Source organism: Ruditapes philippinarum, unplaced genomic scaffold (genome assembly GCF_026571515.1).
Source record: "Ruditapes philippinarum isolate M1 unplaced genomic scaffold, ASM2657151v2 ctg753_1_1_1_1, whole genome shotgun sequence".
Taxonomy (NCBI): Eukaryota; Metazoa; Mollusca; class Bivalvia; order Venerida; family Veneridae; genus Ruditapes; species Ruditapes philippinarum.
Genome location: NW_026854157.1, coordinates 110,452 through 125,560, shown reverse-complemented (window position 1 = coordinate 125,560; position 15,109 = coordinate 110,452). Strand labels below are relative to the sequence as shown.

At 30.0% G+C, this 15,109-nt stretch overlaps 1 protein-coding gene across 1 annotated transcript; it reads left to right on the top strand.

The window, feature by feature from the left end:
* The first annotated feature begins 1,053 nt into the window (after positions 1 to 1,053).
* Positions 1,054 to 5,695, top strand: LOC132739181 (probable G-protein coupled receptor 139). Its single transcript, XM_060726838.1, has one exon. The coding sequence runs from the start codon at positions 1,504 to 1,506 to the stop codon at positions 2,602 to 2,604; it is 1,101 nt and encodes a 366-aa protein (XP_060582821.1). The 5' UTR covers positions 1,054 to 1,503; the 3' UTR covers positions 2,605 to 5,695.
* Positions 5,696 to 15,109: the final 9,414 nt, after the last annotated feature.

Sequence of the window (15,109 nt, the reverse complement as noted above, 5' to 3'; positions counted from 1 at the left end):
AAATGTTGCAGAATCGGTTTGATTGGGCCTGTTCATATACGGTACTGAAACCTTCAATGTAACACTGTAGGGTAATTCCTGGAATCACCAAATAAACGAGAAAACAATGGACGGAACTAACTAAAATGACATTTTGATGTTTTGGGGGAGCTGAGGTTATTTAGCTCGTCCTGAATACGTACATATTTTATTTTATCAACTGAATAAGTAGCAAACTTCCTACTCAGAATATAATGTTTAACATGATCGATAAAAAATGAGACTGTACTATTCAACAAATTGTTATATTTACAAATAATCACGTTCACACAATCAACGAAATGTTTGTAAACCTAAAATCTTCTTAAACATTCTACACTCATATCTTGAAAGACCTGTTTTATACTTAAATTAATAATTTACTGACGAAATGAATATAATAGTTTATTTCATGAATTGATATTCAAGAGAGGAGGACACGAAATATTACAGGCAGATTGCTAAAATTTGCAATAAAATTACATCACAATCAGTCGGAAAGGTTTTGTTACAATAATGGTTATTTTATCTACAATGCGAGAAAAAAACGTTTTATCCAAATCATTTGATATTACATAACAAATGTTTCAGACTGTATAATTGAAGAACCCAAACAAGTATGATAAACAACAATAAAATTGAATACATTTTACTTGATTGTGATAATTAATCAATTATGCTTATCCAATGATTAACTAAAATAAAAGCCTTCCTTCTCTATTTATATTAGTATTAGTTGATATCAGGATAATTAAATATCTGCGAAGACGTCAGCGATCAGATAAAAACAAATTAGGGCCTGAGCGTTGAACATTTACCATCACATTCTAGAAATGTGTTGTGAGTCTTTCCATTTTCTGCCTGTTAGATGTTTGTGAGCTGACTAATTTAATACAGTGAGACCCTCATTGCTGTCACTATTTCTCAAATACTTAACACATTTGGTTATTTTTAAAGCATACTAGGCTTTTCACTTTTTTAAGTTTTCTCTAGATATAAATAAGCGTATATTCAAAATTTCAAAATAAATAGGTTTGCGTTAGTTATTATTATACGAAGTTTTAAAGTGTCGTACTGTTGAATAGCGCTGAATAAAAAAGCCATTTGTAAGCAATCGTAAATTCGATACAGCGAGTATAAAAGGGACTGAGAGCAGAGATAAAAACTATCCGTGTATCCTAGATGTTGTACATTTTAATATAACACACTGCAAGCTTAATAACAAGGATTTACAAAATTGATAAACAACTTGCGATCTTCTTGTGATAGATGTTTACAAAATTGCACATCGTACAGGTCTATTTGTTGGCTGTAAATGATAAAGTTGTACAAACAGGATAAGTGCAATGAAAATTATTTGGCGTTAATATTTTAATTAATATTTATTACAATAACTTGTATCGTGTGTGCTATCAAAAACGTTCATAATTTTCTTCAGTTTATCAGCCGCGTATTTATTATTATGTGGTAATAATTTGCTGTTTAATGTTAACAATTTTGTTTTGCTTTTTGGCAATTATGTCGGAGGATTTAAAGTTTGAAATTATTGATAAAATACTGACAATATACCCACCGATATTATTAAGCATTGGACTTACAGGAAACATTTTATCTGTGATCGTTTTGGCACAGGCAAGTACTAGAAAAACTTCGACAGGTTTTATGTTGATATTCCTCACAGTTACCGACACATTGATTCTCATGAATTCCGTACTGGTGAAATGGCTCAGTCATATGTTTGAGATAAATTTAAGGACTTCTTCAAATGGTGCGTGCAAATTTCATGTTTTCATGTCATATTTTCTGTTTCAACTGTCGCCGTGGATTCTTGTGCTTGTAACAGTCGAGCGGGTGTTCAGTGTGAGATATCCGCATAGAGTGAGGGATGTTTTTACAAGAAGGAAGGTTATTCTGAGCCTACTCGTCCTTGTCTTAGTTATAGCTGGTTTGAATGCTCATCTTATTTATGGATATGAACATGTATATAATGATTTATATCAATCACTTGACTGCATGGTGATTAGCAAGCATGAAGATTTCATGTTTAAATACTGGACTTGGATTGACTTTGTTCTTGCATTCGCTGTTCCATTTAGTGTGCTTCTTTGTGGCAACGTAATGGTTATACACACATTACAATCGAGTCAAAATTTCCGAAAAGCAAGTACAGTGACTACGCATAGCGGACAGGAACTTAGAGGCCACTTATATCGCCGTGAAAACCGTACGGCGTCTCATTTCACAAGTACAGCAGTCGTTTTAAACATAACATTCTCCTCCTTGGTCTCTCCCTTTTCCATCTTCGCAATAGGACAGCCATATTGGTTTCCAGTGGAAACAATAACACCAGAACGCATTGCAAACTTGATGCTTACTGGGACAATATTTCTGATGTTGTTGCATACAAACAGTGCAATTAATTTTGTGCTATATATCTTTTGTGGATCAAAGTTTCGTAGAGATTTGAAGAACCTTTTCTGCAAGCGGAGAAGAACTATCTCAGAATCAATGCATAATACGCGGAACTTTCATACACAATCTGTGAGCACCGTAAGTTCTGAAGGAGAGACGTTCATGCGATTATAACGCAAATGCAATGTGCATATTGTTTGGTTAATAAATGAAATAATGAGAACGTCTATAATAACATTTTTTCCAAAATGACATTTTTAATGCACGTTTATATGAATATTAACATATTTCAATTTCAGCGTGTTGGGTATTCTAACTGAACAATCTACAAAAAGCCAGTGCTTGTTAAATACTTGGCAAATAATAGTTTTGGACTGAATTTTTTAGTGTTGGTCCTGTTTTACAGATTCAGGATTGACTGATATGTCCTACCTTATAAAACGTTTGATACTTTTAAAAACATGACCGTTAGTGTCAGAAGCTAGTTCAAAGACTGTTTTCTGTATGTATTGATTTCGAAAAGCAAAGCAAAAAAGGGAATGTTCTGCAAACAAATCATGAATATTATATGACAATTATTTTTACCACCAATGTTGAATAGCGTAACGACTGAAAAGAACAAAGGTTTTATTGAAATTTACCTCATGTTACCATGAGTTTAAGTTTGATTTATCCTATCACCTTTCATTACTCTTTGTTCAGAAATGAGTGCTTATTGATCATGTGTAATTGTAATTGTAAGGGGAGTGTTTTATTTACAAAATGTTATAATTAATTCATTTCGTTTCTTTTTGTTTCAGTATCATGTGAATGGCAATTACGCCAATAAGTTAATATGCATTACAGTTCATGGCTTATTCATACATTTTTCCATGCTTTACATGTAAGTCCTGCTTAAAGTGTACTAAAAACTTAAAAATTCAACAAATTAGATATCCCATTGTACACAGTAATTACTTAATTAAGAAGATACAAACATATATAATGGAAAACTGTGAAGAATGAGAAAAATGAAGAAAAAATAGAAAATAATACATACATATGTATGGCCAGTATTAAGCGAAGTGACCAAAGATATCGTCTTATGTAAGCTTAGTCTAATAATTTGTTTGCTCTCAATGTAACATAGTCATTATTTCCTGATATCACTTATATAAAAATGATTCGTCTAACTGTAATTTTGTCTTCTTTTTGTACGTTTGCTGACTCTATATAGAGAATACTACATTCGTTGTCATTTTATGAAAATTGTGCTAAACACAATGGTTGTATAAAGTTATTTTATATTATTATTGTATGGGCTATTTTAAAGGGCGGGGACTTTATATCGCATGGTTGCATCTTCAAAGGACAAACATTAAAGTGTAAGATGTTATCTTTGCTGCCTTCAGTTTGAATTTCGTAACAGAATATTTGAAAAGTAACTGTAGAAAAGGCGCAAAGTATAGCTAAACGGTAATAATCCTACTACATATTTTATATTGATAACGTACAATTTTCATGTCTGTTACATAATAGTAACGTTCTATATAATAACACTTACTTAAATCGGAAACTGGATTATTCACCGTTTTTATATCAAATGAACAATATTAATGAGATATAGCTTTACATCCTGTAACTGTCGGTTATTTTTATTCCAAAAGATAAATTGTAACTAAAAAAGAAGAAACAATGTTTACAAGATACTTTAAATTAGTTGATTTTATTAATATCTGCCAAGTTGATGCCAAAGTATATGTTAATGTAAACTACTTAAGAAACCGTTTTCATCACTGATAATATCCAGCATTTTATTCGCTGATCTTCAGGCTAAAATATTTGATCGTGATTGAAGTTGGTAGGATTCCAACGAACAAATATACTAATTTAAAAAATATTTAAATGTAAAATATCAAAGTGATATCCGGTAAAGCAAAACAAACAAAATTCATGATGAAAAAAGATCTTGCTAAAGCCCTTAAGGTATAGATTTATAACTGAACTATTTTTCTTTTATTGTTTCTGAACTGTAAATTACAGCATCCATTTGAGAATTTTATGCGTTTTTACTTGAACATTTAAATACACAATGCTCTCGTTATGTCAAACTGATACATACTTACATAGTAATAACATGCAGAGCACCGATCAAAACGGGACAATATATGATATACGAGGTCAAGGTTATCCTGTAAGACTGTAATTACTGTGCAATTGAATTATTCACAAACAACTTTAAAGTGTTTATTGTTTCTCCACAAATACGGGCGACATACATGCGATGCTAATAGACAAACCTGAATTTAAAACAAATATTTTTTTTCTTTTATTTACGTGCGTACAGATAAAAATATATTGGAGAAATATGTCATGGTTTTACAACGGATTGGATTGTACATTATCTTTGAATCATTTTATAGCAAATAAATATATTTTAATGATATGTGTAAATTGAAAAGGAAAGCAAAATTTAACAAAGTATTAAGTGCGATATTCTGATCAGCAGTATCTAAATATTAAGTTAAATATAAATGAATGGTAGCTATATAGTGATCAACAAATCTGATGAGACTATAGAAGTTTTGCAATGACATGCACAATTTTCAGGCAGTGTTTTTTTGTTTACATTCCGGAGAATAAATGGGCAATATGTCTCGAAATCAAAACAAATGTTAAAACTATAATCTGTCATGCCATTATGAAAAATGAGTATTACAATATTACGCTCAGTTTTTTTGTCTGATTGTTTGGTGCTTGTTGATGGTTTATCAAGGTTTGTGTGTGAGCTATCTTTATTTTTGTTCAAGCAGATATGACTATCTTTTAATTATTGAACGAACCTGTTAGACATTCATGTGAAGTGTTAGTGTCAGATTTGGCAGACCTGACCCCTTTACTTAACATTTCACTTATTTGACCTTGAGACTTGACAGGTATTTTACATCCTGCCCTATTAGTTTCCTTTTCAGTCAGCAAAGGTTTTCCATAATCTATTGTTGACAGATCACCATGCAACAATTTTGGAAGCTGATCTTACTATTATTTAGCATAGTAACTAAACCTTCATTTTATTCTCTGTCCGTACATTTACTCGAATAAGAGTACATTTTTATTTCTTAGACTTGATATAATAGATTATCGGTTCTGAATACTTGTAAGCATAGCAACATGGCATGCATAAGCTTTGAAGGCGAGACGGCACCAATATGTTGTTGTTGTTTTTTAATTCAAGCTGTCACTCCTGTATCTTATTGTACTACATTAATAAAGTTATTTACATCCACGACACTTATGTTATCAATATTTTTTCCATCTAAAAGTTAAATAACAAAAAGTTTTTGAGGTAGCCATTATTTTTAGCGAACCATTTAAATGTAACTCATTTTCACTTCGAATGATCGGCATCTTGTGGGAAAATCAATAGCAAAAATAATAAATTTACAGTATGTCATTTTGAAGGTTAATCAAAATTAATACATTTTGCTAAAGCTACCATGAGTTCAGATTATTGTATAATAATGTACTATATTATATAAAAAATGCGTTTTTATGATTTGCTTACAAGTATATTATTTATTTATCAAAAACATAGGTCAATATTTCTTCCATTACATATCACATCATATTAACCAGCTAAAAAGTCCATTCATTTTTGTATAATATACAACGGTATGCGTTGCTGACTCAAACTGTCTCCTAGTACAAGAAAGGCTTTATATAATATATTTCTTCTATTTTGTCAATTGCCCTTTTCGCATTTTTGAAAATTTCCTTTACTTTTCTTCTTTTTCTTGCCTAATATATTTGATTACTAGAAGTAACAAAACACTATAAAAACGTTTGAAGTAAAATGCTGAAAATTAACTGTCCCAGAACGATATTATTTAGCACTGATAATGAAGCATATTTAATTGTCATAGAAAAAACAAGCCCACAATAAAACAAAGTCTGATACCGCATGCAATTAGCATAAATCAAAAAACTTTGTCCGTGATCAGCACTATGGGGAATGCGTAATTCATGCTTTCATTTAACACATTTAATGAATATGTAAATAGGTATCACCCAGAGCATGATTCTTCAACATGATTACGTAAAAACGCACAATGTGTGTTGATATGTTACAATGTACTAAAACTTTGCACTGTTTATGCCTGTCAATGTTGAATATTCAATATTGCTAATTACAACACATGGTTTTTAAGTACACATGGACATAAACATTGTATTTGATAATCTTACTGTAAAATTACTATAAGTTATCTTCAACCTAACTTTTAAAAATCTACTTTAAAAAATGTACCTTTTGGTGTATCGTGATATTTTGCAATTAAAGATAATCTGTAAATTCATAATGTCTAACACATGTTTTAAATTACAACATAACAGTGATGAAATGGATAATAATACTATTAATGGAAGTTAGAAACATAACAAATATACGAAACTTACTTTCATACCCCTGTTTGCTGAATACATGGACTATGTATGGCATTATATCCTTGGACCTTCATGGGAGCGAAGTATTTTAACATTTCCGCATGAAAAACTGTCCTTGAAGACATGTCAGAACATAAAAGAAACTTCCAAGCAATAACTTTTAAGTTAATGTCTTAAGTAAAACTAAGGGTAAATAAATGCCAAATATACTGTTTAAATTACAATATAACCGTGACGAAATGGATAATAATACAATTAATGGAAGTTAGAATCATAACCAAATATACGAAACTTGCTTTCATACCCCTGTTTGATGACTTGGTCATTCGAGCAATATATGGACTATGTATTGCATTATATCCTTGGACCTTCATGTCAGTGAAGTATATCAATCTTTCCCGAAAGAATGTCCGTGAAGACATCTCAGAACATAAAAGAAACCTCCAAGCAATAACTTTTAAGTTAAGGCCTTAGGTAAAACTAAGGGTAAATAAATGCTAAATATATGAATAAAAGATCCTAGCTTCTTTCACATGTGTCCACATCTTCTAATGAAACAAGGCTTATTCATAAGTTTGTTCATAAGACAATTTTATGGTCACGTCATTGACATGTGATGAGGCTATTCAACCACTGATCGGCACGTCAGTGATTCTATCCAGGTGCCAGTTCGTACCAGCAATAACGGATGGGTAAGTACCTAAGGTCGTTTTACACAAGTAAAGCTGGAAAGCCCTTAATAGGGTTGATTCGGTGAAAAAAACACCTATTTTTGTTGATTTATTTAATGATAATATATGTAAGATTTATCTGAAATATGTTCCGTTACCCTGATAAATGAATGCCTCATTTAATGATAGAACTGTTGTTACATAGAAATAAAAAAATCACAATTGATCCTGCTTTCGTGACATAAAGGTATGATTGCGATAACGAATATGACACGCATGTTTAGATATTACATACATATATAGAAGATAAAATAAGGAACAGTGCTGCTGTTTGAAGAGCAGATTGTTCTGTGATATTTTGTGACAGCTTGCCTTTTGTAAAGGTTAATAAACGTATTCTGTTACACACAAATGACGTTACGGGTAATCTAAAATTGTGGCAACATTTATTATTGAAAGGTGATTATAACTAGAAAACTGCTGATACACAACGTTGATCCATTTATTTTTCGATTTACGAATTTTCATTTTTCAACGTCATTACTCGCCGCTGTTACATTATTGCATTTACATTGTTTATCGAAGGCACATTTAAGAACCATTTTTATTTTTTTTTTTTTTTTTTTTTTTTTTTTTTTTTCATTTTTGAAAATATGGAAATTAAAAACAGTTGTTACAAGTCTATTTATATGATAAAAGTATGTGGATGCTCTAAATCAGTTATTAACAATTCAATCGTCGACATACTTTTATTTCATTGATGCCATCTGAAAGGGAATATACTTCATATTTGAAGTTAAGTTTAATGATGCAGCGACAACCTGACAAATACAATTCTTATTTAGATACGTGTATACTTCAATGTATATAAAAAAAAACTGATCCAGCCACGAACGAATTCCTAAGTGTTAATATAATTTCAATAAAGATTAAATAAAACCTTGTGAAAAAGGTGTTTTTACAATCATATCCATGTAAAGATTGTGCTGTTACAAATATCATATCAAAATTAAGATGGTGCTGTTACAATTATCATATCAATATTAAGATTGTGCTGTTAAAATCATATCAATATAAAGATTGTGCTGTCAAATCATATCCATGTAAAAATTGTGCTGTTACAAGCATATCTATCTAAAGATTGTGCTGTTAAAATTTTATTCATGTAAAGATTGTTCTGTTACATTCATATCCATGTAAAGATTGTGCTGTTATAGTCATATCCATGTAAAGAGTGTGCTGTAACAATCATATCCAATTAAAGATTGTGCCGTTACAATCATATCCATGCAACGATTGTGCTGTTATAGTCATATCCATGTAAAGAGTGTGCTGTAACAATCATATCCAATTAAAGATTGTGCTGTTACAATCATATCCATGTAAAGAATGTGCTGTTGCAATCATGTTCTTGTTAAAATTGTGCTGTTACAATCATGTTCTTGTTAAGATTGTGCTGTAACAATCATGTTCTTGTTAAAATTGTGCTGTTACAATCATGTTCTTGTTAAGATTGTGCTGTTACAATCATGTTCTTGTTAAAATTGTGCAGTTACAAGCATATCGATGTTAAAAGTATGCTGTTATAATCATGTTCATGTGAAAACGGTGCTGTTTCAATCTTATTCATTTTATGGCCAGTACCAGAATAAGTTTTGTCTCAAACATTTGACATCTCTGAATTCTAACCGTAATTTACGAATATTTCAGACTGTTTATCAAAAGGATCCTGACAAGTAAAATAAACAACAAATAATAGAACGAATTTTACTTAATTTTGATAACTACATAATAATGAATATCATCAGATTATCTTTACCACTAGCGTATATTATACACATTTATTCAAATCATTTTAAACACAGGCAATCAAATAAAGTTAAGTCAAATAAAAATTGTTAATAGATACCGCTTTTATATATCTTTTAACTTAAATCTTCATAGTGCATGACTTTTTGTAAGATACTATGATACAATATCTGATGATGAAAGATACAATCTTCGGTATTTGATGGTGTCGAGTTCTTTAATAACGTTGAATTCTTTACAGCGTTAAAGAGTATTCGTAAATTTGATACTCAGCGTGGAGAAGTTTATGCACCTTAAAGGTGGAATGTATATACTATATGATATAATATAACACATTACCTTTGGAAGTAAACGAGAAAAAGGATTTACAAAAATTGTAAACAAATTGTAATATCATAATACTATACGAAAATGAGGATCCTACAGGTTCTGTTTTGTTTCGTTTTGTTTGTTTGATGTTTGATTTTTTTTTGTTGTTGTTGTTGTTCTTTTTTTCTTGTTTGTTTGTTTTTTGTTCTGTTTTTTGTTTTGTTGTTTTTCTTGTTGTTTTATCTTTTTTCTTTTTTTCTTTTTTTTCTGGGGGGGGGGGGTGTTTTTATTTTTTTTATTTTAGACATAATAAGAATGATGCTATGCTTTTGCTATGTGGTTTTAATGTTCATCTAATTTATTTATAGATAAGAGCATGTTTATAATATTTATATGAATCATTTGGCTGTGTAGTAATAAGCGACCATGAAGATTTCATATATATAAATATTGGACATGGACTGCAATCCATGTTTAAGTGTTTTTATTCGGCATCATTAAGATTTTACACAAACAAAATCGAGTCAAATGTTCTGTAAAGCAAATGCCATGACCCCACATGACGGGCGGAAAATCAGAGGAAACTCATGTCACCGAGAAAACCATACAGCATCTCATTTCTTTAACATGTTTGATTTTCTTTAAGTACGGTATTAACAGGCAGTTAAAGACTACTATTTCTTTGCACTGATTAAAAAAAACATAACATAAAAAAGGTTTGATCTGCAAACAAAACATGAATATTAAATAACAATTGTTTTATAATGCCAATATTGAATTGAATAATGGGAAATGGACAAATACTTTTATTGAAAATTACCTCTTGCAACCATTTGTTTTATCTTGGGAGAGCAAACTTTTAATTCAGAACTGTGCGGTTATTGATCCTTTATAATTGAAACAGTATTGTTGTATTTTCTAAATCATTTATTTCATATCATTTATGTTGTGACATTATTTTGCGATGTGAAATTTTAAACATGTTGTAATACAAATCGCATTCATATATTATTTTCATGACCCTGCTTTCAAGCCCAGCTTAAAATTTATAATAATTCTAAAAAAAATGAAATTTTACGCCTACTGACGCAGCGATTACATTGAGTGTGCGTGATCTTAAATAGATATACTGTAGGTTGAAGGAATATCTTACAAATAAAAAGCATAACCATATTCCTGATAGTAAATGCATGTTCAACGACACCTTTCATGAAATATGATACTAGCGTATCATTTAATAAGAAAAAGATAAAAATATCTTAATTATTTAATATAAAAAAATCCATCTCCTCTCGAATACAAATAAAGTATATTTTTACCAAATACGCACATACACCTTAGCTTTACAGATAACGCCATTTCTATAGCCCTAGTTTAAAGCAAGTTTGACTGCATATGAAAGTGTTACACTGGAGAAGAATACGTTTACGATTTTGTTTATTTTTATTAGAAATATTATTATAATCATTATTATTATTATTATTATTATTATTATTATTATTATTATTATTATTATTATTATTATTATTATTATCATTATTATAATTATTATTTATTTATTTATTTATTTATCTATTTATTTATATTTTAAATTTTTGTACCTCTTATAGCGTTATCGAAAATATCAAGTAGTACAGTTTTCAATATTTTTTCAGAAAATTTCAGATCTCCCTTACTCAAACACAAGAGAAAGATAAATGGTTTAGAAACATACTGTCACAATAAACCTTATATATCTAAACAGACATGTTTTTCGTTCAATCTGACCAAAACCATTCATCATTGTTTGAAAAGGTGTCTAAATTATGATTGAACAGCAAACAGTGTAATACTTTATTCAGTCATCAAGGATATCCCGGCCGCATTTGGCCTGCACTGGTTCACATGGAACGAACCAAATCCCACAAGCTCTCTAAAGGTTAAATCAAATATTTAGAAATAATAAGAATTCACCAAAAAATGATTGGGTGTCAAGTTCTTGCAACATAAGTGAAGACTAAACCCTGCTCGGTGATATTTTCAACTCATTTTGTAAAATGGTAAGAATATATATATATGTATTTATCGATCAAATTGTGAATGAAATTTCAATTTAATTTAAAGAAAATATCTAGGATTTGTTGAAATATATAGACATACCTATAATGACTAAGATTCTAATTTACCGACTCACCTAATTAGTATGTGTTATTAGTTAAGAAAAATTAATTTGATGTTACGATGGTATCTCCTGTTATCATCGAATTGTTTTCCCCCCAAGGCCTTTCGTACTAATTATCCGACAAAAGATTGAAATAATGTATAACAAAAATATTCACTGTAAAATGGCAAAGGGGGTAGTATTAAAATATTGATAAATAGATGTGACATTTTTTTTATAAAATGAATGAGTGGCTAAAATAAACAAAGAATGGCTGAGAATATACGTGAAATTACGGAAAATTTGCAGAAAACTGTGCCTATTGTTATTCTGTGTGTTGGTACAATTGGCAATATCTTGTCACTTTGTGTGCTTACACGGCCTAAGACAAGGTGCTTATCTACGGCCGTGTTTTTTATTGCTTTGACAATAGTAGATTTCATAGCACTATGGAGTGGACTTTTGAGAGTTATAATATCTGGATATCTAAAAGTAGACATTCGTGACATAAGCACGGTGGTGTGTAAGCTACATGTGTTTATAGTTTACACATCAACACATATTTCATCATGGCTTATAGTTGGAGTAACTGTTGAACGTGTAGTTTGTGTTTGGTTGCCAATAAAAATGCGCATTGGAAGAAGTAACAAAGTGGCTTTAATTGTTACTATTGTGACAGTATTAACGTGTATTTTAATAAATTTACATATGTTAGTTGGTTTTGAACTAAGCACAGTAAACGTCCTAAAAGACTCCAATTCAACAATTACAACATGTCAGCCAGGTTTCAGTGCAAGTTATATCTATTTCATAGATAGGATATGGCCCTGGATTGATCTTTCATTGTTTGTTTCTTATGCCCATTTTGTTTCCTCAATAGTCGGCAAAATGCCTCCCCCCTAAAATTTTTAAATGCTTATACGAAGTTAAACGCCAAATAAAGCAAAGAACAATTTTGGCGACGTGAAAAAGAGTTTTTTGCCCCGGAATATAGCCCCGAGAAGTTTTCCGGCCCCCAAAAGACCACAAAATTTTTTCCCGCTATATTTTTCCCCTTTAACCGCTTTTTGTTAGTTTTTTTTATACAAACTTTAGTGCCCGTTTTTTTTTTTTTGTTCCCCAATATGGGTTTGTTTTTTTTTTTTTGCCCAAAAATTAAAACTGTTTTTACATTATTTTAATTGGCAAATATTACCACTCGGGTGGCCCAGGTTTGGTTTTTTTTCCCTTTAACAAGAAATAAAAAGAAGGTTTTTTTGTAGCAAAAAAATTTAAAGCATCCCCTTTGGTTTTTTTTTTGGGCCTTATCGTAAAAAAATATTTTTTTGGTGTAATGTGAACTTAAAGCCCCGGGGGAAATTTTTTTTTCTTTAAACTTTTAAAAATGGGTTTGGGGTTTCCCAAAAAATTTTGGGGGGGAAAATTGGGAAAAAAATTGGTTTTTTTGGTTTTCTTTCAGGCCCAAAAAATTTTTTCACGGGGGGAAATTTTTTTTTTTGGCGAGGGGGTTCCCCAAAACAAAAAATCAACCAAAACGGAAAACGGTTTTTTTTTTTTTTTGTCCCCTAAACAAAAAACAACCTTTGGGAAAATTTTTTTTTTTGCAAAAACATAAAAAGAAAAAAAATTTAAAAGAAAAAAGTTTTTTTTTTTTCCCCGGAAAAAAAATGGGAAAACCCTCCAAAATTTTAAAAAAAGTAAGCCTAAATTTTTTTGGCAAAAAAGGGGTTTAAAAAAGGGAAAAAAAAGAAAAATTAATTTTGGGAAAAAAAAATTTTTGCCTTTAAAGGGGAAAAATATCAATTTTTTTGAAAAAAAAGGGGCCCCGGGCCCCCTTAAAAAAAGGAAAAAACGGGGGGTTTTTCAAATTTTTTAAAACTGGAAAAAGGGAAAAAGAATTCCGGGGAAAAAGGAAAATTTAAACAATTTTTTGGGCAAAGGGGGTTTCATAAAATATTGGGGAACGGGAAAAATTTTAAATTAAAAAAATTTAAAGGGAAACCCGGGAAAAAGGAATGGGAATTTTTGGCCCCCCGGGAAAAAATAGGTTTTTTTGTTTTTTTACAGGAAAAGAAAAACCCAATTTTTTTTCCCGGGAAAAAGAAAAGGAATTTAATTTTTTAAACAAGGAAAAGCCGCCCAAAAAAAAGTTGGGAAAGGGTAAAAAAGGGGGGAAAATTTTTTTTTCTCGAAAATTTTTTTAACCCACTCCCCTATAAAAAAACTAAATAAAAAAAGGGGAAAAGGGGGGATAAAAAATTTTAAAAAATTTAAAAAGATTGGAAAAAAAAGCCCCTGAAAATGGAAAAAAATGGGGTTTTTTTTTAATTAAAAGGGGTTATGACATCAATTTCTTTTTTTCCTCCGCAAATAAAAAAGTTTGTGTTTTTGGGGGGAAAAATTTAAAAAAAGCGGGGTTTTTTAAAAAAAACCCCGGGGTTTTGGGAAAAAAAAAACATGACAAGGGGGGGGTAAAAAACCCGGTTAAAAAAAGTTTTTTTTTAAAAAAATGTTGCCCGAGTAAAAAATTTTTAAAATGAAAAATTTTTTTTTTGCAGCTTTTTCCCAAACCCCCCTTTTCCCCCTTGTTTTTTAATGAATTTTTTTAAAAGGGAAATTTTAAAGATTTTTTAAAAAATTTGAAATTTTGTTTTTTTTAATTTTTTTTTAATTTTAAGTGGGGGCAAGTAAAAAAACCTTTTTTTTTTTAATTGAAGAAAAAACCGGGGGGGAAAGGCCCCAAAAACTTTTTTTTTTTTAAAAAAAAACCCAAACCCCAAAAAATTTTTTTTCAAACTGTTTTTTGATGAATTTAAAACGAAAAAATTTTTTCCCTGTTTACTTTGAAAAAATTCTTCTTTTTTAAGTTTTTTTCCCAAAAATTTCCCAAAAAAGGAAATTTTCCTTTGAAAACTTTCGAATTCAGGGAAATTTTTTCAAAAACGGGGGAAAAGTAAATTTTTTTATTTTTTAAAAAAATTTTAAAATTTTTTTTTAAAAACCCCCCAAAAAAAACCCAACCTTTTTTTTGAAAAAATGGTTTGAAATTTTTTGAGGGGGAGAAAATTTTTTTTCCCCTTAAACCCCCCTTTTTTTTCCTTTGGGTTTAATCCAAACGTCGAAAAAAAATTTAATTTTGGGCAAACAGCAAAAAATTTTTTTAAACAAAAAAACCAAAAACGGAACCCCCAGACAAAAGATTTTTTTAAACAAAATAAAAAAAAAAGCCCCAAAAAAGAAAGTTTTTTTTTTTTTTTCCCAAAATTTTTAAAAAAAATTTTGGGTTTTTCGGAAAAAAACTTTTTTTTTGAAAAATTTGGGGAAAATT